The sequence below is a fragment of the Doryrhamphus excisus genome, chromosome 11 (assembly GCF_030265055.1).
Source record: "Doryrhamphus excisus isolate RoL2022-K1 chromosome 11, RoL_Dexc_1.0, whole genome shotgun sequence".
Taxonomy (NCBI): domain Eukaryota; kingdom Metazoa; phylum Chordata; class Actinopteri; order Syngnathiformes; family Syngnathidae; genus Doryrhamphus; species Doryrhamphus excisus.
This window is the reverse complement of record NC_080476.1, coordinates 19,051,600-19,074,864: the sequence shown is the minus strand read 5'-3', so window position 1 is coordinate 19,074,864 and position 23,265 is coordinate 19,051,600. Positions and strand designations below refer to the sequence as shown.

Here is a 23,265-nt window from a genome sequence, read left to right as displayed (position 1 = left end):
GTAATAAGTGAAAGTCAATGGCCAGAGGCGGTGTTTGTGTTGCATTTAGGTGTGATGGGAAAGTTCGGAAATGTCACTTTATGTTATATTTATATATTAAGACAGTGTCATTATGTTATTTTCATAATCCTATATTGTGCTGTTTTATCGTTTCATATTTGAAATTGTTCAATTAAAACCAATATCGTTGATTTAGCATAGGTGATACTGTAGCTTTAATAATTTGATATCGAATCGATACCAAAATTTTCTGTATTAGCCTATCCCCACTGACGAGTCATTGTGGATTTTCCCATCAGGCATTGCGGTCATCGCCCAACGGCGGCATCTGGAATGAACGTCATGGCGGAACACAGTGGAAAGAAAACAACACAATGCCAAATAATTCATCGATTTTTCTGAAGAACCGGTAGTTTAACAAGGTATGTTGACATAATTCACGGTTAGGAAGATTACTGATATAATACTACTGACGTTTTGTACGTACAGCAACTGTATTTTTAAATAAAGCTGTGAGAATCATACAAGTTTAGCATAAGTTATGCTAACTACCCGAATGTTTTGCTTGAATTTGATGATAGCTTCTGTTTTTTTTTTTCATAACAGATAATGTGTCACAGGCTTGAAGATGTTATGAAACTGTGCTGTGAGTTATCTGCTGATCAGCAGATCCAGACTACAGTGAAGGGGTCTGGGAAGGGGGCAGCAGCAGCCGGAGGCCTGGCCTTTGCTGGAGGCCTGGTTGGAGGTCCTCTTGGTATTGCGGTGGGTGAGTGGAACAGATGTAGTAGAGTCTGTTAGTTATTATTGAATATTGTCTTCACTCAGATGGAAAATGAGAAAAAAACACTTGATTAAACCTCTCGGCTCTAATCAGGTGGAGCTGTCGGCGGCCTCCTTGGCTGCTGGCTGACCAGCGGCCAGTTCAAGCCTCTCCCTCAGGTCATCATGGAGCTGAGTCCTCAGCAGCAGCAGAAGCTCTACGCCGATGTCGCCGCCATCCTTGGAGACATTCAGTGGACCGACGTGGCGCAGCTGACGGCTCTTGTGATGAGCAACAGCAGCCTGAAGCAGCAACTCACAGCTGCCCTTCTTGGCTATGTCACCAAGGAGCTTCAAGGAAACGTGCACTACGTGGATTAGTGTCTACGGGTCCGCTGGGTGTCAGACTCCTTAAAGGTATCCTTAAAACCCACACTGACAACACCGGCCTTGTGGTGACAACACATATATGGGAATTGTGCCATTGCATTTGTGCATAGTATTCATACCCAGACCATGTTTTGAGTTTTTTTATTTCATAAATATTATTTTTTAGCTGGTGGGAGAACATGCAAACTCCACACAGATATGACCCAGAAGAAAACATACAAGAAGAAAATAATTTTTTATTTAAATATATTTAACCTCTTAGCATTGCTATGCAAAAATGGAAAAAAGGTCAGTATTTTCTGAGTTAATTCTGAGTCAATCTGAGTTAAAGTTATAGTTATTAGTATTGTTTTAAGCTTGAATGATATGACTGAAGTTGTGTTAGATCAGGGGTCTCAAACTCAATTTACCTGTGGGGCCCCTGGAGCTAGGGTCTGGGCAAGGCTGGGCCGCATCAGGTTTTCCAAAAAAACGCATTTATTAAAAACAGTTCTGATTTTCTACAATAAAAGCTCTGATAAAAAATTCCACTGTTCTCAAATATCTTAATTTTTATTTTTCTGCACAAAATAAGATTAAAAATAAATAAATAAATCAAGAATAAAAATCAATCAGTAATAAATAAATATAATAATAATAAAACGGCAAATAATAAAAACTTAAGAAACCACATATAGTTGGTGGGTAGACAAATTATTTTTTTTCCACATTAAAATGAACAAAGCATTATTAGAGCCCTGTAGACATGACAAAACACAACTTTAGTCACATTTATACTCTTTATTTACAACATATTGCGCAACTGCAGGGTCTTGAGACACATGCTAACTCGCAAACTAGAGCGCTAGCGACCTAAACGGTAGCCTTCAAGTTATTTCCTTTAAACTTAAATCGCCAAAAACTTACCACTTCCACACTGACAGGGAGGATAACTATTAACAGTTATTTAACCTTTAACATGAACATTAATCAAACGCAATATTTTTTTTATCTGGGTACATGATACCATACAGCATCCATATCAAACTTGCGCGGGCCGCACTAACATTAAATTTTCATATCAAGGCGGGGGGGCCGCATTTTTGAGACCCCTTCAGTCATGTAATTCAAGCTTAAAAACAATACTTATAACTTTAACTCAGATTGTGGCCAGGATATTAATGCTTTTTGTGCTTATTTGTATCTTTTTATTCATCAACCTTTTCTTAGTATGAGTTAAGATGTTATATTTATTCTTGGAACCCTCACTTTACGTTTACGATGAGACGAATAAAGATGTTTCTTTAAAAAAAAACAAAAAAAACATGCAGTACATTTCTGCAGGACTGTAGTCCCCCATTGGAACTAGTGTGGCTCCACTAAGGAAGACTAATGTGACTTATTAGTTAACTTTGTGCACGTTATTATGTCCCATAATGTTAGGCTCACTCTCTGGGGTTATTTTATCATAACCGTGTCTTATATTTTGAGGGCATTTTTTTTATTTAGATTTATTTATTAGATCTACTTTAACTCAGAGGATGAAATAATGCAATTGTGGTCATACCATAGGAAACAGGTCTTTATTGTTAATTAAATAAATCACCTTTGAACTCTGGATAGAGAACCTATTTTCATTAATACATAATATATAGTCGAGAGAGCAGATGGATTTATCCCACGATAACCGTGTCGTCATCAGGGAACTCGTAGTAGGGGACCTCCAGGTTAAGAGGAGCCGGCCCCTTTCTAATTCTTCCCGAAGCGTCGTAGTGGGACCCGTGGCAAGGACAGTAGTAGCCTCCGAAGTCGCCGGCGTTGGAGATCGGCACGCAACCCAGGTGGGTGCACACGCCGAGAACGATAACCCACTTGGGGTTGACGACTCGATCCTTGTCGTGCTGCGGATCGCGGAGCTCGGTGAGGTTCACCGCTTCCTCTGTTGCGATCTCCTTCTCCGTGCGGTGACGGACGAACAAGGGTTTGCCTCTCCATTTGAAGGTCATGTTTTTGCCTTCGGGGATGTCGCCGAGCTTGATCTCGATCTTCGACAAGGCCAAGACGTCGGCCGAGGCGCTCATGGAGGAGACAAATTGAGTGACTACGGTCTTGGCGGCGTAGACACCGACGACGGTGCTCGCCCCGGTGACCAGGTAAGAGAAAGCCCTCCTGCCCTCGCTGCTGTCCTGGGACGATTTGTTGGGGTCGGTCACCTCGGGGCGACGGTAATCTGTGAAGTCGGGGATCTTGATGTCCGTGTGAGCGAGGCGGGTTCCTCCAGGAGCTGAAACCAAACCAATAACAATACAAAACATGTAAATGTCGTTACACCTCTAATTACACTCAGATATTTAAACCAGTTCTTAGTTCCTGAGGCGCCATATTTTCACAGTGTTGTGCTGTTGTTACACACAAACTAGTCCCTTTCCTTCCGCTACTAGCCAAGACGTCGAAATAATATTTTAATTACTAAGCCAAACTAATCATCCCGAGGGGGGACACTGTCAATTTTAGTGCTATATAACTTACTGGAAAACCGTCCAATGTGAACTTTAACCCCATGCAATTAAAGGTCATCCAGTCACTTCCGCAAATACATTAACATTAGCTATTTCCCATAGTAATATACAACCGTTGTTTAGCTTTGTGTGTTCATTTCAGGCTTGTTGACATTATTTTCCGGGCGTTGCCTTTTAATAGTTCGACATTGCGGGTAAACTTGTCTGTCAGACAAAAGGAAAAAAAACCGAATCTGCGTACTTTTAAGACAACACTACGCCGCAGTGTACAAAAAAACCCACGTAGCTTCAATGTGTCGCTAACGTTAAATTAGCCGTTAGCATGTAGCCCGATCGCAAAGCTTACCAGCAACACACAGGAAGTCCTTAACTCCAGGTAACACCACACGTTTGACGGATTGCTTTGTCGCCTGCAACACTGGGGCAAAAGCCCCAAAACGAGCAGCGGTGGTAATCATTTTTTTTGCTCGATAAACGAACCCCGTAGTTGGGGACACGACCTTGCTACAACAACTCGCCTGTGTCGTACTCTAAATATGACGTGTCGGAAACACGGTGTCTTTACAGAAGGTTCCTACATGAAGAAAATGCGAATTGGGTTTGTTTAAATATCTGTTTTCATGGCTAACAATCAGAAAAATATAATATAATTTTGTATATATTTGATGTCAATTTACTATATATATTTAAGCATTTTTTTAAAAAGGAAATTTTAACAGGCACATCCTCAGGGCACCCGCATTTGCGTATCCTCGTGATGTAAACAAGGGTCCTGTTAGAATGGAAAGAAAAAATGGAAGAAGAGGCGCAGAATGGTGACACAAAACCGAACAAAAGGGACGAAAAATGAAAATTCCAAAGCGTAAACTGTTTCTTTTCATAATTTTCGCATATGTAGCATTCTCACTCTATGCTGCCTACAATGTATTTTTTAGCAACAAAATCATCTCCCGCGTCCACAGGGTAGTGAAGAAAGAGGCAGGACCCTTAGGTATTTACAGTCGCTCTATATATAATGTTAAATATAATTTGCATTTAAATAACATTCAATGCGATGTGTTGTGTTTGCAGGACGCGTTCGAGATGGCGGAGCTGCTGCAGTCTTAGCGGATCAATGGAATCCCTGGGAGGATGAAGAGGTGGAGTACAATTCCGACCTGAATAAAAGGAGAGAAGCCTTCAAACAGCATATGGAACGAATAGAAAAGAACAAACCCAAAAGATATAAGGTCCAGATTTGGGGTAAAGCAGCCATAGGTGAGTTATGTTGTCACAGGTACTCAAACATCCTTCTTCATCCATTAAAAAAAACATGCATACAAGGTCGATTAGAGTCTTTAAAATTATCCATGGTGTGAATGGAGCCTACATTAGCTAATAGCATCAAAGAACCGCAACTACACTACACACGGATGATTAAAAAATACTGATATTTTGCATAAAACGCATCTCCATTGTGAGGGTGTGGATAATAATTACAGAATAGTCATTACCACAGTACTGTTTTGACCGTACTCCACTAAAACGCAACTCTGAATCCCAGACGCCACTTCCTGTTTACACATCTGGAAGATATTTATTGAAACATGACGATTTATTGAGCACGACTCGGATTTGCGTCTTAAATGGCTTATTTTCTCTGATTATATCAACGATATTGGGTAATATGAGTGCAAAAGGGGAGTGTAGGGATGTTATTTAATGTCTAGAAGGCTCTAATAATGGTAAACAGTTTTATTTAGAATATCATAAACAGGTTTTATAAGCTGAAAGTATGAAAATATTCAGTTTATTAATTAATTATACGAGTGGTTAGCGTGCAGACCTCACAGCTAGGAGACCAGGGTTCAATTCCACCCTCGGCCATCTCTGTGTGGAGTTTGCATGTTCTCCCCGTGACAACTTAATTTCCCCAAAATTGCAACTTTAATTAGTTTTTACTTTTTTTTCACTTTTTTTCCCCCAAATTTCTATTTAAATAATTTGTCAAATTTATTCCTGTAATATTTGGATTTTATTCCACAACTCACTTTTTTTTTTTCCAAATTTCTATTAAAATAATTTGTCAAATTTATTCCCGTAATATTTGGATTTTATTCCACAACTTAATTTCCCCAAAATTGCAACTTTTAATTAGTTTTTACTTTTTTCCCTTTTTTTTTTTACTTTTTCAAATTTCTATTTAAATAATTTGTCAAATTTATTCCTGTAATATTTGGATTTTATTCCACAACTTAAGTTCCCCAAAATTGCAACTTTAATTAGTTTTTACTTTTTTTTCACTTTTTTTTGTTTTACTTTTCCAAATTTCTATTTAAATAATTTGTCAAATTTATTCCCGTAATATTTGGTTTTATTCCACAACTTAAGTTCCCCAAAATTGCAACTTTAATTAGTTTTTACTTTTTTTTTCACTTTTCCAAATTTCTATTTAAATAATTTGTCAAATTTATTCCTGTAATATTTGGATTTTATACCACAATTTAATTTCCCCAAAATTTCAACTTTAATTAGTTTTTACTCTTTTTTTTCCCCCTTTTTTGTTTTTACTTTTTCAAATTTCTATTTAAATAATTTATTCCCGTAATATTTTGATTTTATTCCACAACTTAAGTTCCCCAAAATTGCAACTGTAATTAATTTTGTTTGTTTATATTTACAGGCTGCACGGCGGCCAAGTGGTTAGCACGCAGACCAATAGAGTTTTCTGTTAAGATAATTTCTTTTGAGACAAATTTATTTGGTTAAAGTACATTTCTGTTCAGATGAATGACCTTAACCAAGGTTCCACTGGAATATCTCAGCATTCGTTGAAAGAACGCACCCGGAAACAGGAAAAGATCAAGTTCAATCTTGCTAATATTGGATGCCCCAGGGTTCAATTCCACCCTCGGCCATGTCTGTGTGGAGTTTGCATGTTCTCCGGGTTTTCCAAAAACATGCTAGGTTAATTAGCGACTCCAAGGTTATGTACATGCTTTTTAATATGAAATGATATGGTTGCCATGTTGCAGGGCTTTATCTTTGGGAACATATTTTGGAGGGACCCCTAAACCCGACTGACAAGGTCGCACAATGGAGAGAAGGCGAGCTCCAGTCAGGAAAAATTGATTTCAGGTAAAAAGTCACATTTTTTTTTTAGTCTGACATTGTAAACACTGTGCCACTTCCTGTCAGTAGAGACACGCCCACAATATGGATTCATTTCCTTTGTCGCTTTAGTTTCTACACAGGTCCAGCCGTGGTCCAGGGCCACGTTCCCTTCGATATGAACAGTCTGGTCGTGGTCTTAAACGGTCGCGAGAAGCAGAAAGTGGAGTACTCCACGCGGTGGTTGGAGCACGTTCAAGCTCTGGTTCATTCCCACGCCGTGTCTCACGTGGCTGTCGTCCTGCTGGGCAACGAGCGCTGCGACAATGACTGGATCGGCCCGTACTTGAAGAGAAATGGCGGCGTCGTGGACCTGCTTTTTGTCGTCTACGACAGCCCTTGGGTCAACGACAGAGATGTCTTCCAGTGGCCCCTCGGCGTTGCTACGTAAGTTCGTCTTTTTGTCAGGAAGTTTATAATTGACAATCAAAAATTGGCTGTCAAAAAAAATAAATAAATAAAAATAAAAAAAAATTAAAAAAAATTAAAAAATATAAAATAAAAAAGGCTTTTATTCCCGTAATATTTTTACCTTAATCCCATGTTATTCAAAATTTTTTGGAATTAAAAAAAAAAATTGTTTGTACCATTTAACAAAAAAAACAAACATAGTTTGTCTTAAATATTTTAACTCTGCTACTAGAAATATTATTTTTCATCATATTATTTAGTGGTTAGCGCGCAGACCTCACAGCTAGGAGACCCGAGTTCAATCCCACCCTGTGTGGAGTTTGCATGTTCTTCCCGTGCATGCGTGGGTTTTTTTCCGGGTATTCCGGTTTCCTCCCACATTCCAAAAACATTCATTCGGGGGTGCTGGAGCCTATCCCAGCTGTCTTCGGGGCGAGAGGCGGGGTACATGCTGGACTGGTGGCCAGCCAATCACAGGGCACATATAGACAAACAACCATTCACACTCACATTCATACCTATGGACAATTTGGAGTCGCTAATTAACCTAGCATGTTTTTTTTGGAATGTGGGAGGAAACCGGAGAAAACCCATGCATGTACGGGGAGAACATGCAAACTCCACACAGAGATGGCCGAGGGTGGAATCAAACCCTGGTCCTCCTAGCTGCGAGGTCTGCGCGCTAACCACTCGCCCACCATGCCAAAAACATGCAAACCCTTGCATTTCAGAGATGCGTGGCGGCTATTAGCTTGATTATTTTATTTATTATTATAAATGTTTTGGGCATGGGTCTCAAACATGTGGTCCACGGGCCAAATATGGCCCGCAGGACACCAGTTTGAGGCCTTGCTGTATGGTATCATGTACCCAGAAAAAATGATTACGTTTGATTAATGTTCATGTTAAAGGTTAAATAACTGTTAATAGTTATCCTCCCTATCCGTGTGGAAGTGGTAAGTTTTTGGCTATTTAAGTTTAAAGGAAATAACTTGAAGGCTACCGTTTAGGTCGCTAGCTCTCTAGTTTGCGAGTTAGCATGTGTCTCAAGACGCTGCAGTTGCGCAATATGTTGTAAATAAAAAAAAGTATAAATGTGACTATAGTCGTGTTTTGTCATGTTTACAGGGCTCTAACAATTTTTGTTAATTTTAATCTAAAAAAAGGTTTTATTATTTGCCGTTTTATTATTATTATTATTATTATTATATTTATTTATTACTGATTGATTGATTTTCTTTATTCTTGATTTATTTATTTTTCATTTTATTTTGTGTAGAAAAATAAAAATTAAGATATTTGAGAACAGTGGAATGTTTTATCAGAGCTTTTATTGTAGAAAATCGGAACCAAAGCAAAGTTTATTCATTTTTCTGTTATTAATAAATGGGTTTTTTTTTGTGTTTTTTTTTAAAAACCTGATGCGGCACGGTCTTGAGACACATGCTAACTCGCAAACTAGAGCGAGTTAGCATGCCCCTTTTTTTTGTTTTTACTTTTTCAAATTTCTATTTAAATAATTTGTCAAATTTATTCCTGTAATATTTGGATTTTATTCCACAACTTAAGTTCCCCAAAATTGCAACTTTAATTAGTTTTTTCTCTTTTTTTCTCCCTTTTTTTTTTTTTTTTACTTTTCCAATTTTCTATTTAAATAATTTGTCAAATTTATTCCTGTAATATTTGGATTTTATTCCACAACTTAATTTCCCCAAAATTGCAACTTTAATTAGTTTTTTTTTCACTTTTTTTTTTTTACTTTTCCAAATTTCTATTTAAATAATTTGTCAAATTTATTCCCGTAATATTTGGATTTTATTCCACAACTTAATTTCCCCAAAATTGCAACTTTAATTTGTTTTATTTTTCACTTTTTTTTTTTTACTTTTCCAAATTTCTATTTAAATAATTTGTCAAATTTATTCCTGTAATATTTGGATTTTATTCCACAACTTAAGTTCCCCAAAATTGCAACTTTAATTAGTTTTTACTGTTTTTTTTTTCCCCTTTCTTTTGTTTTTACTTGTTCAAATTTCTATTTAAATAATTTGTCAAATTTATTGCTGTAATATTTGGATTTTATTCCACAACTTAAGTTCCCCAAAATTGCAACTTTAATTAGTTTTTACTTTTTTTTCCCTTTTTTTTGTTTTTACTTGTTCAAATTTCTATTTAAATAATTTGTCAAATTTATTCCTGTAATATTTGGATTTTATTCCACAACTTAATTTCCCAAAAATTGCAACTTTAATTAGTTTTTCCTTTTTTTTCACTTTTTTTTTTTTGTATTTTTGTATCACCCAGTCTCACCCAGACCTGAGCTCCAGTGGCCCCCCAAGTAAATTGAATTTGAGACCCCCCCGGTTTAGGGCCATACATACAATCCTAATATTTGCAACTTGAACAGTTACAGGCAGTTCCCCATGGTCAGGCCCAGCGCCGAGATGATCACCTCCGACCGCCCGTACCTCTGCAATTTCCTCGGAACTGTTTACAAGAATTCTTCCCGAGAAACACTCATGCAGGTTCTGAAACAATCCGGCCTGGAAAAGGACTGCATTACCTCTGCCAGGGAAAGGTAAGCCAAAAATGTCATTTCTATGTCACCGTTTCTTTTAAACTCTTACGCATCCTTCAGGTGGCTCCCTCAGGAGACATCGGAGAGTCTGAATCGATACCACACGGCGTTGTCTCAAAGCGAGCTCACTCTCTGCCCCGTCGGCGTCAACACAGAATGCTACCGCATCTACGAGGCTTGTTCTTACGGGTCGATTCCCGTAGTGGAGGATGTCCTGACGCCCGGTACCTGCGCCGGTGGTCCCAGCTCACCTTTACGTCTCCTGAAAGCGGCGGGAGCACCTTTCGTGTTCGTTAGCGACTGGAGGGAGCTTCCTGCTATACTGGAGAGAGAGAGAGCGATGAGTCAGGAGCGGAAAGTGGACAGGAGGCGGAGGTTGCTGGAATGGTACGCGACATTCCGTGGACAGATGAAGGAGAGGTTCACCGAGGTCATCGAGGAGAACTTCTTCAAACGCGGCTGAGTTTCTGAACTCCAGGTGTGCTCGCACTCGGACATTCGGGACGTGACGGATTTCCTCTTTTTTTTTGGTCCGCCCACTCCAGATTAATTAATTAATTCCAGTTTTAATTCGATTTATTCTGATTATTTTGGCTCAATGGCGCGGGACTTCGTTCATTCATTTTCTATCGCTTATCCTCACGAGGGTCGCAGGGGGTGCTGGAGCCTATCCCAGTTGTCTTCGGGCCAGCCAATCACACATACAGACAACAAACCATTCACACTCACATTCATACCTATGGACAATTTGGAGTCGCTAATTAACCTAGCATGTTTTTTTTGGAATGTGGTAGGAAACCGGAGAAAACATGGAAATTCCATACAGAGATAACCGAGGGTGGAATTGAACTCGGGTCTCCTAGCTGTGAGGTCTGCGCGCTAACCACTCGACCACCGTGCAGCCTATTTTACTTCAACTACAACTATTTTTTTCTCTACTACAGCGGTGTCCGAAAAATATCTAAAAAATATCTAAAAAATATCATAAATATTATAAAAATATTAGAGTAATATCAAGAGTTGGACAATATCGGTTTTCGGCAAAAAAAAAAAATCCAATATGAGAATATGAATATCCCAAATGAAAACCATAATAAAAGTGCAGCCTATTTTACTTCAACTACAACTATTTTCCCTCTACTACAGCAGTGTCCGAAAAATATATAAAAAATATCTAAAAAATATCATAAATATTATAAAAATATTAGAGTAATATCAAGAGTTGGACAATATCGGTTTTTGGCAAAAAAAAGCCACTTTAATTAGTTTTTACTTTTTTTTCACTTTTTTTTTTTTTTACTTTCCCAAATTTCTATTTAAATAATTTGTCAAATTTATTCCTGTAATATTTGGATTTTATTCCACAACTTAATTTCCCCAAAATTTTAACTTTAATTAGTTTTCACTCTTTTTTTTGTTGTTTTTACTTTTAAAATTTCTATTTAAATAATTTGTCAAATTTATTCCTGTAATATTTGGATTTTATTCCACAACTTAATTTCCCCAAAATTGCAACTTTAATTAGTTTTGCTGCACGGTGGGCGAGTGGTTAGCACACAGACCTCACAGCTACGAGACCAGGGTTCAATTCCACACTCGGCCATCTCTGTGTGGAGTTTGCATGTTCTCCCCGTGCATGCGTGGGTTTTCTCCGGGTACTCCGATTTCCTCCCACATTCCAAAAAAAAAAAAAACATGCTAGGTAAATTAGCGACTCCAAATTGTCCATAGGTATGAATGTGAGTGTGAATGGTTGTTTGTCTATATGTGCCCTGTGATTGGCTGGCACCTTTTGCGCACCCTGGTGAGGATAAGTGGTAGAAAATGAATGAATGAATGAGTTCTAATATGGGATAATAAACACAATATTACAAGAAGAAAATATACAAATATTATGTTAGAAGAAACATTGAAATATTGGAAAAGTATAAAATTAGTATACGATATGTCTAACACTGATGTATTTATTATATGGGAAAGCGGAGTGATGCGGTACTTTTTGTGTAGTGACCCGGTGATGATGATGATGATGATTAGTCGTAATTTTGAATAATAATAATAATATTTCAGTATTTGTGACGGTGAAAGACTAAAACTTATATTTGTGTTTCATTGTTGTTCAGTCATGTAGAATCACTGGAGCACATGATGCCTTCACTTACCCTGGGAGAAAACTGCCAACACAGCAGTAGAAGCATTTTGAATGATTGTACTGTAGTTTAGTTGTTTTGGAAAAGCTGTTTTCTATCGTGAAAGTTAAAATTGCAGAATTTAATATCGCATGCGGATATGATTTGTTCTTAAAAAAAGTGGTTTTGTTTATTATCGGTGCTGTGTTGAATTGCATGGATGTTTTTTAGTCGGTGCAATAAAATGAAGTCGGTTTCTATTTTGTCCAGCAGATGGCGCCACAGTTTCAATGTGCAACAGGAATGCTAACTACTCGAATGTATTGATATTTTTCCCGATTCATATCTCAAACCTACAACAGCGGCTTCAAGTTGGATTTATTGTTATTGTGGTTTTTAGATGGTAGGTCTTTAAATTGCGTTTATTGCATAGAAATTAATACACGTGAGATATGAAGTTGAATCGTGACTCATGAACTTACTTGTGCGCGTGCGCAGTTACTTGTGCTCCCCTTGCCCGGCTCTAGCTGCGGAGTGCCGCAGCAGACAACTCAGTCCACTGGGCCTTCCCACTCCGCCGGGAGTAACCACTGGTGTGGGGAGGGGGGGTTCCAAGCTTCCAAGCTTCCAGAAAGGGGGGGAGGTGTTTGCGTGGCAGTGTGTGTCCGAGTCGCAAACAACGAAAAAAACGAACAAAAGCCACAATTTAACTCGATACCAAGGCGCTTGTGAGGCTGTGTTTTAGGGGGACTACTTTCTTACGCGGTGCTAACTGCGACCGATTCTCCTCCACGAAGCCAATGAAACTTGCGTGATTGTGTGATTTTTTTTTCTTCTTCCACTCGCTCTCTTTAGTCACACCGGTGGCAGACATCGAACTGGATTGCAGACTAAAAACGGAATCCTATCCACGAAGAAGTGATCGTTTCCTGCTTTTTTTGCTGTGGACTTCAAATCCCCCCCTTGGTTTGGGATGCACCGCTTATTGTAGCCCCCCCCAGCTTGTTGACAAGCACTTTTTTTTTTTTGCAATCTCTCAACAGGAAGCTACCAAAAGATGTCTTCTCCGAGGTTCAAAAAGGATAAAGAGATCATAGCGGACTATGAGAGTCAAGTGAAAGGTGAGAGTGGACGTGGGACGTTCAAGTGCAAAAGCCAAACCGCATCACTGAGGCTAGTTAGCTTATGGCTGAAAAAGTTTGGAATGCATGACCTCCAGCAGTGTTTAAAGCCGTAAAATCGTCTAACCGATTAGCATAGATTAGCAGGATACTGTAGATTATGTTTATGTTAATATTTCCCATTTTCATGTAATTGTATGCAAGTTGGTTGAAGTTGCAAAAAAAAAAAAAACACATGTTTAGGCAGCACACCTGTATTGTATTGCTCAAGGGCACTTCAGAAAAGATATGTTTACTACTGATGTGCATCCTTTCATTGAGCATGACGTCATTTCCTTCAATATTACCCAGCCAAGGCACAGACCACATAAAGTTTATGATATTTGAATTTCAAAATGAAGCAATAAAGCATTAGAACTTTTTTTTTAATTAGTATTTTTTTATAAGTGAACCTAATTTGCATAATTTGCTCTTCTCTAACAAGGTACAGGATCCAGGAAGCCCCCAAAGTGGACTTGAGCCATTCGGTTTTTTGTTAGAAGGGGGCAGCAATCTGTGTAAAAAGTACAGAGTTTTAGTTTTAGCTAATTTTTCTGTCAACTTGCTGCTCAGAATAACTGCTACCGGGTCAAAGGTCAGAAATGTTTATTAACGCTTTCAATATTTATGAATCAGGAAGTGGTTTAATGGTTTAATTCCGTTTGAACGTGCATCAGATGACAATTGAACGCATCACATAATCAGTTCCCAGTTCCACATGTCCAAAAAGGAGTAGGAAGAAGCAAAGCTTATTAAATCCTACCCCTCATATCTGGTACTTTTACAATCAGTAACTGTTTGTTCACTTCCTGCTTTCCTAATAGATTTTTTTAGTTTTAATTTTTATTTTTTTAATTTAATTTTGTTTAATTTAATTTAATTTAATTTTGTTTTATTTAATTTTATTAAATTTTATTTAATTTACTTTATTTTAATTTAATTTTATTTATTAATTTTTTTGTCACGTAGTACAAGGTAATATGACCATACAATGACATAATGGGTACCATAGTAACCGTCAATATAGTGATACAATATAGTTTAATTCCACATACTGAAATGCTATGCTAACGCTAACGTAGTCCTAGCATAGCAAGTGTTTCAAATGTAGTTCTTCCCTGAGATCATATTTCTCCTCTCTTTTTAGAGAAGTATTGAATTACATTTTTAGCTAATTGCTTGTTTTTAGCCTTTTAGCTTGTTGTCGATGGAAAGTAGAATTAGCACAGATGCTACTTGCTATTTTCTCCGAGGTCAATATTTGATGTCTATTTTGACGTCTCGAGTGTCGTTTCCGTCGAGGATCAGACTTTGTGAGGAAATCTGATTTTAATAATCGTTTTATTGTTTACGTTTCTTTTCGCCACAGATGAGCTAACATTAGCCTAGCATGAGTAAATGAAAGTAGTTGTGCCGTTCACTCGCTTGTAAAAGTTTTCCATTTGTGTGTGGCTCGTCTGCTACATAATCCATTTGGTTCGAGAGGAAAATTGATTGGCAGCGGACGTGTTACATAACGCTGGTCACTGAAGCCGGCTGATGTGCCCTTGAGCAAGACATGCTGCAACTCCCACAAGTTGGAAAGTTGCCGTCTGCTCCGCTGATGATACTTGACTGTGATAGAACGATCTCACAGCATGATATGATATGACTCTATTTGCATAACGTGTGGTCAAGATGTGACAGAGAAGCTAACCGTTAGCATATTCGTTCCTTTTTATTCTCCCAAAAAACCGAACCAGCGTCTTATTTACATGGGCAGTAATGGGCTTACCTGCTGTCTAATCTCATTGGCGAAGATTACTTACACTGTCGGTAACTTCAGTTAAAGGTAATCCAGTAGAACCTTGGTTAAGGTCATGAATCTGAACGGAAATGTACTTTAACCAAATAAATTTGTTCATTCATTCATTTTTCTACCGCTTTTTTCTCACGAGGGTCGCGAGGGGGGGTGCTGGAGCCTATCCCAGCTGTCTTCGGGCGAGAAGCGGGGTACACCCTGGACTGGTCGCCAGCCAATCACAGGGCACATGTAGATACCAGTTTTTGGAATGTGGGAGGAAACCGGAAAACCCGGATAACATGCAAACTCCGCACAGACATGGCCGAGGGTGGAATTGAACCCTGGGGCATCCAATATTAGCAAGATTGAACTTTTATCTTTTCCTGTTCCCGAGTGCGTTCTTTCAACGAATGCTGAGATATTCCAGTGGAACCTTGGTTAAGGTCATTAATCTGAACGGAAACGTACTTTAACCAAATACATTTGTTTCAATAGAAATGATCTTAACAGAAAACTCTATTGGAGTAGTACATAATAAATTCAGGGTGGGGGGTGCTGGAGCCTATCCCAGCTGTCTTCGTGCGAGAGGCGGAGTACACCCTGGACTGGTGGCCAGCCAATCACAGGGCACATATAGACAAACAACCATTCACACTCACATTCATACCTATGGACAATTTGGAGTCGCTAATTAACCTAACATGTTTTTTTTGGAATGTGGGAGGAAACCGGAAAACCCGGATAACATGCAAACTCCACACAGACATGGCCGAGGGTGGAATTGAACCCTGGGGCATCCAATATTAGCAAGATTGAACTTTTATCTTTTCCTGTTCCCGGGTGCGTTCTTTCAACGAATGCTGAGATATTTCAGTGGAACCTTGGTTAAGGTCATTCATCTGAACGGAAATGTACTTTAACCAAATACATTTGTCCCAACCATTCACACTCACATTCATACCTGTGGACAATTTGGAGTCGCTAATTAACCTAGCATGTTTTTTTTGGAATGTGGGAGGAAACCGGAGTACCCGGAGAAAACCCACGGCTGAGGGTGGAATTGAACCCTGGTTTTCTAGCTGTGAGGTCTGCGCGCTAACCACTCGTCCACCGTGCTCCTTTGATATTTTGGAATAATAGAAAAAAAATTGACTTTATTCTTGTAACATTGTATTCCGACTTTCTATAATTAATAAAAAAAATTCTTAAAAAAAAAATTAATATTTCACCCTCATATTTTCCCTTATGTTACATTTTTCCTCAATATGATGACTTTAAAAAAAATAATAAAAAATAATAAAAAATAATAAAATAATTAATAAACAAAAAAAAACTTAAACTGTATTATGGAAAGCAGGAAGTGAACAAATGTAACAGTTACTGATTGTAAAAGTACCAGATGGAGGGGTAGGATTTAATAAGCTTTGCTTCTTCCTACTCCTTTTGGACATGTGGAACTGGGAACTTATTATGGGATGCACTCCCTTGTAATCTGATGCATGTTCAAACGAAATAAAACCATTAGCATTAAACTACTTCCTGATTCATAAATATTGAGGTCATAAATAAACATTTCTGACCTTAGTATTACCATAATTTGTATTGTAGTTTTGTAATTTTCTTGTTAAATTATATTTTTTTACAAGGTACCGCGGGACAGTAAATCGCAAATGGCCCCTGGGCTGCACTTTGGACACCCCTGGTGTAGTAGTAGATGGACTAATGGAATCAAGTAAAAGCCGTACAGTCTGTTTGCAGTATTCCTTCATGTAACGGTGTGTATCTACGTTACATTTCCATGGTATTGGGTGTGTACTTGTGTACATGTGTACTTGTGTATATGCGTGTACTTGTATATGCGTGTACTTGTGTACAAGCGTGTGCATGGCGGTTGAATGATGTTATTGACAGCCCCATCTGTGGCCGTTCACGCTTTTTCTGCCGAACCAAAAGCTTCACTTTTCCTGCTGCGCTTTTCAAAAAAAAAAAAAAGCCACAAAGGCCACCGGGACATTGCGGCACCCCCACCCCCACCCCCACCCCCATGAACTCCCCTCCCAAAAAGGGGCAAAGCGGCCTTTTCAATAGCCGATTGTGCAAAGCCCACCATAATAGCAAGACCACCATCATGGACCCTGCTTTTTAAAAACAAAAAAAGTAGTCCTGCAAAGCCATCCTTAGATGGTTTTAGGCAGGGCTCTCAAACTCAATTTAATAAATATATAAATCAAAAAATTAAAATAAATAAATCAAGAATAAAGAAAATTATTCAGTAATAAATAAATATAATAATAACAATAATAAAAACTTAAGAAACCACATTAAAAACAATTAATACGTTTTTTTTTTAATGTTCATGTTAAAGGTTAAATAACTGTTAATAGTTATCCTCCCTATCCGTGTGGAAGTGGTAAGTTTTAGGCTATTTAACTTTAAAGGAAATAACTTGAAGGCTACCGTTTAGGTCGCTAGCGCTCTAGTTTGCGAGTTAGCATGTGTCTCAAGACACAACCTGCCGCATCAGGTTTTCAAAACAAAAACAAAAAAAAAACGCATTTATTAAAAACAGAAAAATGAATAAACTTTGCTTTGGTTCCGATTTTCTACAATAAAAGCTCTGATAAAACATTCCACTGTTCTCAAATATCTTAATTTTTATTTTTCTGCACAAAATAAGATGAAAAATAAATAAATCAAGAATAAAGAAAATCAATCAGTAATAAATAAATATAATAATAATAATAATAATAAAATGGCAAATAATAAATAAATAATTAAATCGGCAAAAACTTACCACTTCCACACGGATAGGGAGGATAACTATTAACAGTTATTTAACCTTTAACATGAACATTAATCAAACGTAATAATTTTTTCTGGGTACATGATATCAAGGCGGGGGCCTCAAACTAGTGTCCTGCGGGCCACCCCTGGCCCGCGGGCCGCGTGTTTGAGACCCCTGATTTACAACATATTGCGCAACTGCAGGGTCTTGAGACACATGCTAACTCGCAAACTAGAGCGCTAGCGACCTAAACGGTAGCCTTCAAGTTATTTCCTTTCAACTTAAATAGCGAAAAAAGTACCACTTCCACACGGATAGTGAGGATAACTATTAACAGTTATTTAACCTTTAACATGAACATGAATCAAACGTAATTATTTTTTCTGGGTACATGATACCATACAGCATCCATATCAAACTTAAACTTTCTTATCAAGGCGGGGGCCACATGGAGAGGGAGGTCTATGGGGGGGGTAATGATCCGGATGAGATTGGATGTGTAGCATCGCTTTGCATGAGCTAACAACAAAGTACCACCGCGTTAATAGAATTGGACTCAGATTGGAGAGAAAGTAAATAGAGGAATTAAAGTAATGAGAGAAATTAACAGAAACAGAAAACCCCGGGGGGGGGGGGGGGGGGGGGGCAATTTGGATTTTGAGAGATTTTTGCTACTTTAATTCCTTTGAATGGTTGCTGGTTGCGGGGCTCCAGTTTGACCATCCGCCCACTCTGCCACCTCGTAGTCCCGGATTAGCGGCAAGGAGATTCCAGGGGGATGGGTGGAGGCCATATGAGGTCAGTGTAGGATAAGTGGGTGGGGGGGGGGGGGGGGGGGGGTCATCATAGACTCTGACTGGTATTCATGTGCCATATGTAATATGTTCTTGGGGTTACTGCTGGGTTATTAATATGAGCACAAATGTCTGGCCACAGATTTCAGGTGTTTTGTATTTGGAATTTTTCCTCTCGTAATTATGACATCATTCCCATATTTTATTTTACTTATTTTTATTAAAATTCATGGTAATTTTTCAATTTTTGCAGTTTCTTTTAGTTAAGTTGTTACTTTTGTTGATTTGCTATTTAAACTTTCTTGTCATTTTTCCTCTCGTAATTATGACATCATTCCCATATTTTTTTACTTTATGCTTGTGACATAAGTTTTGTTTTTCATAATTTTACGACTTTTATTCTCAAGTTTTTTTTGTATTAAAATTCATGGTAGTTTTTCAATTTTTGCAATTTTTTTTAGTTGTTACTTTTGTTGATTTGCTAACTATTTAAACTTTCTTGTCATTTTTCCTCTCGTAATCATTCCCATATTTCTCAATATTTTAATTTTATTCTCTCTTAATTAGTATGTTTTATTTTTATTAAAATTCATGGTAATTTTTCAATTTTTGCAGATTTTTTTTAGTTGTTAATTTTGTTGATTTGCTAACTATTTAAACTTTCTTGTCATTTTTCCTCTCGTAGTTATGACATCATTACCATATTTCTTTACTTTATGCTTGTGACATAAGTTTTTTGTTTTTCATAATTTTACAACTTTTATTCTCTCTTAATTAATGTTTTTTGTATAAAAATTCCTGGTAATTTTTCAATTTTTGCAATTTTTATTCTCTCTTAATTAATGTTTTTTTGTATAAAAATTCCGGATCATTTTTAAATTTTTCAATTTTTTTTGCAGTTTTTTTTTTAGTTGTTACTTTTGTTGATTTGCTAACTATTTAAACTTTGTTGTCATTTTTCCTCTCATAATTACGACATCATTCCCAGATTTTTTAACTTCATGCTTGTGACATAAGTTTTTCATAATTTTGCAACTTTTTTCTCTCAATGTTTTATTTTTATTAAAGTTCATGGTAATTTTTCAATTTTTGCATTTTTTAAGTTACTTTTGTTGATTTGCTAACTATTTAAACTTTCTTGTAATTTTTCCTCTCGTAATCGTTCCCATATTTCTCAATATTTTAATTTTATTCTCTCTTAATTAATATGTTTTATTTGTATTAAAATTCATGGTCATTTTTCAATTTTTGCCGTTTTTTTTGTTGTTGTTACTTTTGTTGATTTGCTAACTATTTAAACTTGTAATTTTTCCTTTAGTAATCATTCCCATATTTCTCAATATTTAAATGTTATTCTCTCTTAATTAATATGGTTTATTTGTATTAAAATTCATAGTAATTTTTCAATTTTTGCAGTTTTTTTTAGTTTTTAGTTTACTTTTGTTGATTTGCTAACTATTTAAACTTTCTTGTCATTTTTCCTCTCGTAATTATGACATCATTACCATATTTCTTTACTTTATGCTTGTGACATAAGTTTTGTTTTTCATAATTTTACAACTTTTATTCTCTCTTGATTAATGTTTTTTTTGTATTAAAATTCCTGGTAATTTTTCAATTTTTTGCAATTTTTATTCTCTCTTAATTAATGTTTTTTTGTATAAAAATTCCTGGTAATTTTTCAATTTTTGCAATTTTTTTTGTTACTTTTGTTGATTTGCTAACTATTTAAACTTTTTTGTAATTTTTCCTCTTGTAATCATTCCCATATTTCTCAATATTTTTATTTTATTCTCTCTTAATTGTTTTATTTTTATTAAAATTCATGGTAATTTTTCAATATTTTAATTTTATTCTCAATATTTTATTTTATTAAAATTAATGGTAATTTTTCAATATTTTAATTTTATTCTCAATATTTTATTTTATTAAAATTCCTGGTAATTTTTCAATTGTTGCCTTTTTTTTTAGTTGTTACTTTTGTTGATTTGCTAACTATTTAAACTTTCTTGTAATTTTCCCTCTTATAATATTATATTAATATTCTCAATATTTTTATTTTATTCTCTCTTAATTGTTTTATTTTTTTTTATTAAAATTAATGGTAATTTTTCAATTTTTGCATTTTTTTGTTACTTTTGTTCAGTTGCTAACTATTTAAACTTTCTTGTAATTTTTCCTCTCGTAATCGTTCCCATATTTCTCAATATTTTAATTTTATTCTCTCTTAATGAATGTTTCATTTTTATAAAAATGAATGGTAATTTTTAATTTTTTGCATTTTTTTAGTTTAGTTCTTACTTTTGTTGATTTGCTAACTATTTAAACTTTCTTGTAATTTTTCGTAATCATTCCCATATTTTTTTTACTTTATGCTCGTGACATAAGTTTCGTTTTTCATAATTTTACAACTTTAAGAAAGAATATCTTTCTTGAATATTTCAACTTTCTGACACTAAAATATTAGTTTTCTTTATAATATTACAACTTTATTGCTATTACAACCATTTCTCTTAATGTTGTAATTATTATTATTATTATTCCCATCATATTACTGTTAATTTTTCCAATTTTGCTGTTTATTAGATTATACTTTTGCAGTATGCCGTGGGCGAATCGGTGTATGATTCAAAGCATTGGCGTCCACTCGACTACGTTTCACAACTTGCTACCGTTGCGCAATGCCGGTCAGCTGTTTGCGTGAGTAACACAATCATTTTATTATCATCGGACATGAAGTCATGTGGTTATTATGCAAAGCTGACGTATAGCGTAGAGCGCGTAGAAATCGAACTGCGCTGAGTTATTCCAGCAACCGTCATCGGTCTAATTCGTCACAGAACGCCAACGGTCTGCATTTTATAAACCTGCATCATTTGGTGTCCCATTTCAGCCTGTTCCGCTCCCCGTCTGTCTCGCAGACTTCCTGTTGACGGCTCTTTGTTCCGGACAACTTGACCCTTTGGTCAAAAAAAACGACTGACCTCCGAAGTAGTCGGTATCTCCTTACTTAGTCTTTCACCAAACACCAACTGAGTCTTCATTTTTGACCCACTTATGGAAGGTTGGGGTACTAACACAAAAACTAAAATTTCTTAAAATGTATAAAAGATAAGTTAAAAATGTGAACGGCATGATATCAAAAAAATGTTTTTTGAGGAATACCTGGACCGGGTCATTTTTGAACCACTTATGGAAGGTTGGGGTAGTAACACAAAAATTAAAATTTCTTAAAATTTCTTAAAAATGTGAATGGCATGATATCAAAACATGTTTTTTGAGGAATACCTGGAATATGAAATGATAAAAAATTGTAATTACAAAGATATTTCAAGAAAACAACCTGACCGGGTCATTTTTGACCCACTTATGGAAGGTTGGGGTAGTAACACAAAAACTAAAATTTCTTAAAATGTATAAAAGATAAGTTAAAAATGTGAACGGCATGATATCTAAAATATAATTTTTCAGGAATACCTGGAATATGAAATGATTAAAAAAAATTTCATTATGAAGATATTTCAAGAAAACAACCTGACCGGGTCATTTTTGACCCGTTTATGGAAGGTTGGGGTAGTAACACAAAAACTAAAATTTCTTAAAATGTATAAAACACAAGTTAAAAATGTGAACGGCATGATATCAAAAATATAATTTTTGAGGAATACCTGGAATATGAAATGATAAAAAAATTTTTCATTATGAAGATATTTCAAGAAAACAACCTGACCGGGTCATTTTTGACCCACTTATGGAAGGTTGGGGTAGTAACACAAAAACCAAAATTTCTTAAAATTTCTTAAAATGTATAAAAAATAAGTTACAAATGTGAACGGCATGATATGAAAAACATGTTTTTTGAGGAATACCTGGAATATGAAATGATAAAAAATTTTAATTACAAAGATATTTCAAGAAAACAACCTGACCGGGTCATTTTTGACCCACTTATGGAAGGTTGGGGTAGTAACACAAAAACTAAAATTTCTTAAAATTTCTTAAAATGTATAAAAGATAAGTTAAAAATGTGAACGGCATGATATCAAAAATAAAATTTTTCAGGAATACCTGGAATATGAAATGATAAAAAAAATTTCATTACGAAGATATTTCAAGAAAACAACCTGACCGGGTCATTTTTGACCCACTTATGGAAGGTTGGGGTAGTAACACAAAAACTAAAATTTCTTAAAATTTCTTAAAAATGTGAATGGCATGATATCAAAAACATGTTTTTTGAGGAATACCTGGAATATGAAATAACAATTTTTCATTATGAAGATATTTCAAGAAAACAACCTGACCGGGTCATTTTTGACCCACTTATGGAAGGTTGGGGTAGTAACACAAAAACTAAAATTTCTTAAAATGTATAAAAAATAAGTTAAAAATGTGAACGGCATGATATCAAAAATATGATTTTTGAGGAATACCTGGAATATGAAATTATTTTTAAAAAATTCATTACAAAGATATTTTAAGAAAACAACCTGACCGGGTCATTTTTGACCCACTTATGGAAGGTTGGGGTAGTAACACAAAAACTAAAATTTCTTAAAATTTCTTAAAATGTATAAAAGATAAGTTAAAAATGTGAACGGCATGATATCAAAAATAAAATTTTTCAGGAATACCTGGAATATGAAATGATAAAAAAAATTTCATTACGAAGATATTTCAAGAAAACAACCTGACCGGGTCATTTTTGACCCACTTATGGAAGGTTGGGGTAGTAACACAAAAACTAAAATTTCTTAAAATTTCTTAAAAATGTGAATGGCATGATATCAAAAACATGTTTTTTGAGGAATACCTGGAATATGAA

At 36.0% G+C, this 23,265-nt stretch overlaps 4 protein-coding genes across 7 annotated transcripts in view; 3 read left to right on the top strand and 1 right to left on the bottom strand.

Moving 5' to 3' along the window:
• The first annotated feature begins 296 nt into the window (after positions 1–296).
• On the top strand, positions 297–2,432 carry zgc:112052 (protein C19orf12 homolog). Its single transcript, XM_058087589.1, has 3 exons — positions 297–422; positions 607–769; positions 878–2,432. Exons 2-3 carry the CDS (start codon positions 610–612, stop codon positions 1,141–1,143), a joined length of 426 nt encoding a protein of 141 aa, XP_057943572.1. The 5' UTR covers positions 297–422; positions 607–609; the 3' UTR covers positions 1,144–2,432.
• Positions 2,433–2,695: 263 nt separating this feature from the next.
• Positions 2,696–4,195, bottom strand: LOC131138567 (cytochrome b-c1 complex subunit Rieske, mitochondrial-like). The gene is made up of 2 exons (XM_058087588.1): positions 3,997–4,195; positions 2,696–3,415 (listed from the first exon to the last, which is right to left on the bottom strand). Exons 1-2 carry the CDS (start codon positions 4,106–4,108, stop codon positions 2,805–2,807), a joined length of 723 nt encoding a protein of 240 aa, XP_057943571.1. The 5' UTR covers positions 4,109–4,195; the 3' UTR covers positions 2,696–2,804.
• Positions 4,196–4,310: 115 nt separating this feature from the next.
• On the top strand, positions 4,311–12,914 carry rxylt1 (ribitol xylosyltransferase 1). Of its 3 annotated transcripts, none has more exons than XM_058087585.1 (7): positions 4,311–4,512; positions 4,613–4,641; positions 4,722–4,907; positions 6,665–6,767; positions 6,873–7,187; positions 9,619–9,789; positions 9,850–12,473. In XM_058087585.1, the coding sequence occupies exons 1-7, from the start codon at positions 4,463–4,465 to the stop codon at positions 10,250–10,252; spliced, it is 1,257 nt and encodes a 418-aa protein (XP_057943568.1). In that variant the 5' UTR covers positions 4,311–4,462; the 3' UTR covers positions 10,253–12,473. The 3 variants fall into 3 exon arrangements, with proteins under 3 accessions (XP_057943568.1, XP_057943567.1, XP_057943566.1); XM_058087584.1 differs by adding an exon at positions 12,774–12,914 and having other exon boundaries at positions 4,363–4,641; positions 9,850–10,267; XM_058087583.1 differs by having other exon boundaries at positions 4,363–4,641.
• srgap1a (SLIT-ROBO Rho GTPase activating protein 1a) overlaps positions 12,888–23,265 on the top strand; it is a 69,186-nt gene continuing 58,808 nt past the window's right edge. For both annotated transcript variants that reach the window (XM_058087573.1, XM_058087572.1), the window contains exon 1: positions 12,888–13,039. In XM_058087573.1, the coding sequence (XP_057943556.1) occupies positions 12,976–13,039 (64 nt within the window). In that variant the 5' untranslated portion in view covers positions 12,888–12,975. The remainder of the gene's footprint in view (positions 13,040–23,265) is intronic.

What these genes read in the sequence shown, in the direction of transcription:
- zgc:112052 (XM_058087589.1), top strand. Translation starts at nt 610, where the DNA reads ATGTGTCACAGGCTTGAAGATGTTATGAAACTGTGCTGTGAGTTATCT. An exon ending in TCCTCTTGGTATTGCGGTGG is followed by an intron (nt 770 to 877) that starts GTGAGTGGAACA and finishes GGCTCTAATCAG; the next exon opens with GTGGAGCTGTCGGCGGCCTC.
- LOC131138567 (XM_058087588.1), bottom strand. Translation starts at nt 4,108, where the DNA reads ATGATTACCACCGCTGCTCGTTTTGGGGCTTTTGCCCCAGTGTTGCAG. An exon ending in GGACTTCCTGTGTGTTGCTG is followed by an intron (nt 3,416 to 3,996) that starts GTAAGCTTTGCG and finishes GTTTGGTTTCAG; the next exon opens with CTCCTGGAGGAACCCGCCTC.
- rxylt1 (XM_058087584.1), top strand. Translation starts at nt 4,497, where the DNA reads ATGAAAATTCCAAAGCGTAAACTGTTTCTTTTCATAATTTTCGCATAT. An exon ending in GAAAGAGGCAGGACCCTTAG is followed by an intron (nt 4,642 to 4,721) that starts GTATTTACAGTC and finishes TTGTGTTTGCAG; the next exon opens with GACGCGTTCGAGATGGCGGA. An exon ending in TTGGGGTAAAGCAGCCATAG is followed by an intron (nt 4,908 to 6,664) that starts GTGAGTTATGTT and finishes GCCATGTTGCAG; the next exon opens with GGCTTTATCTTTGGGAACAT.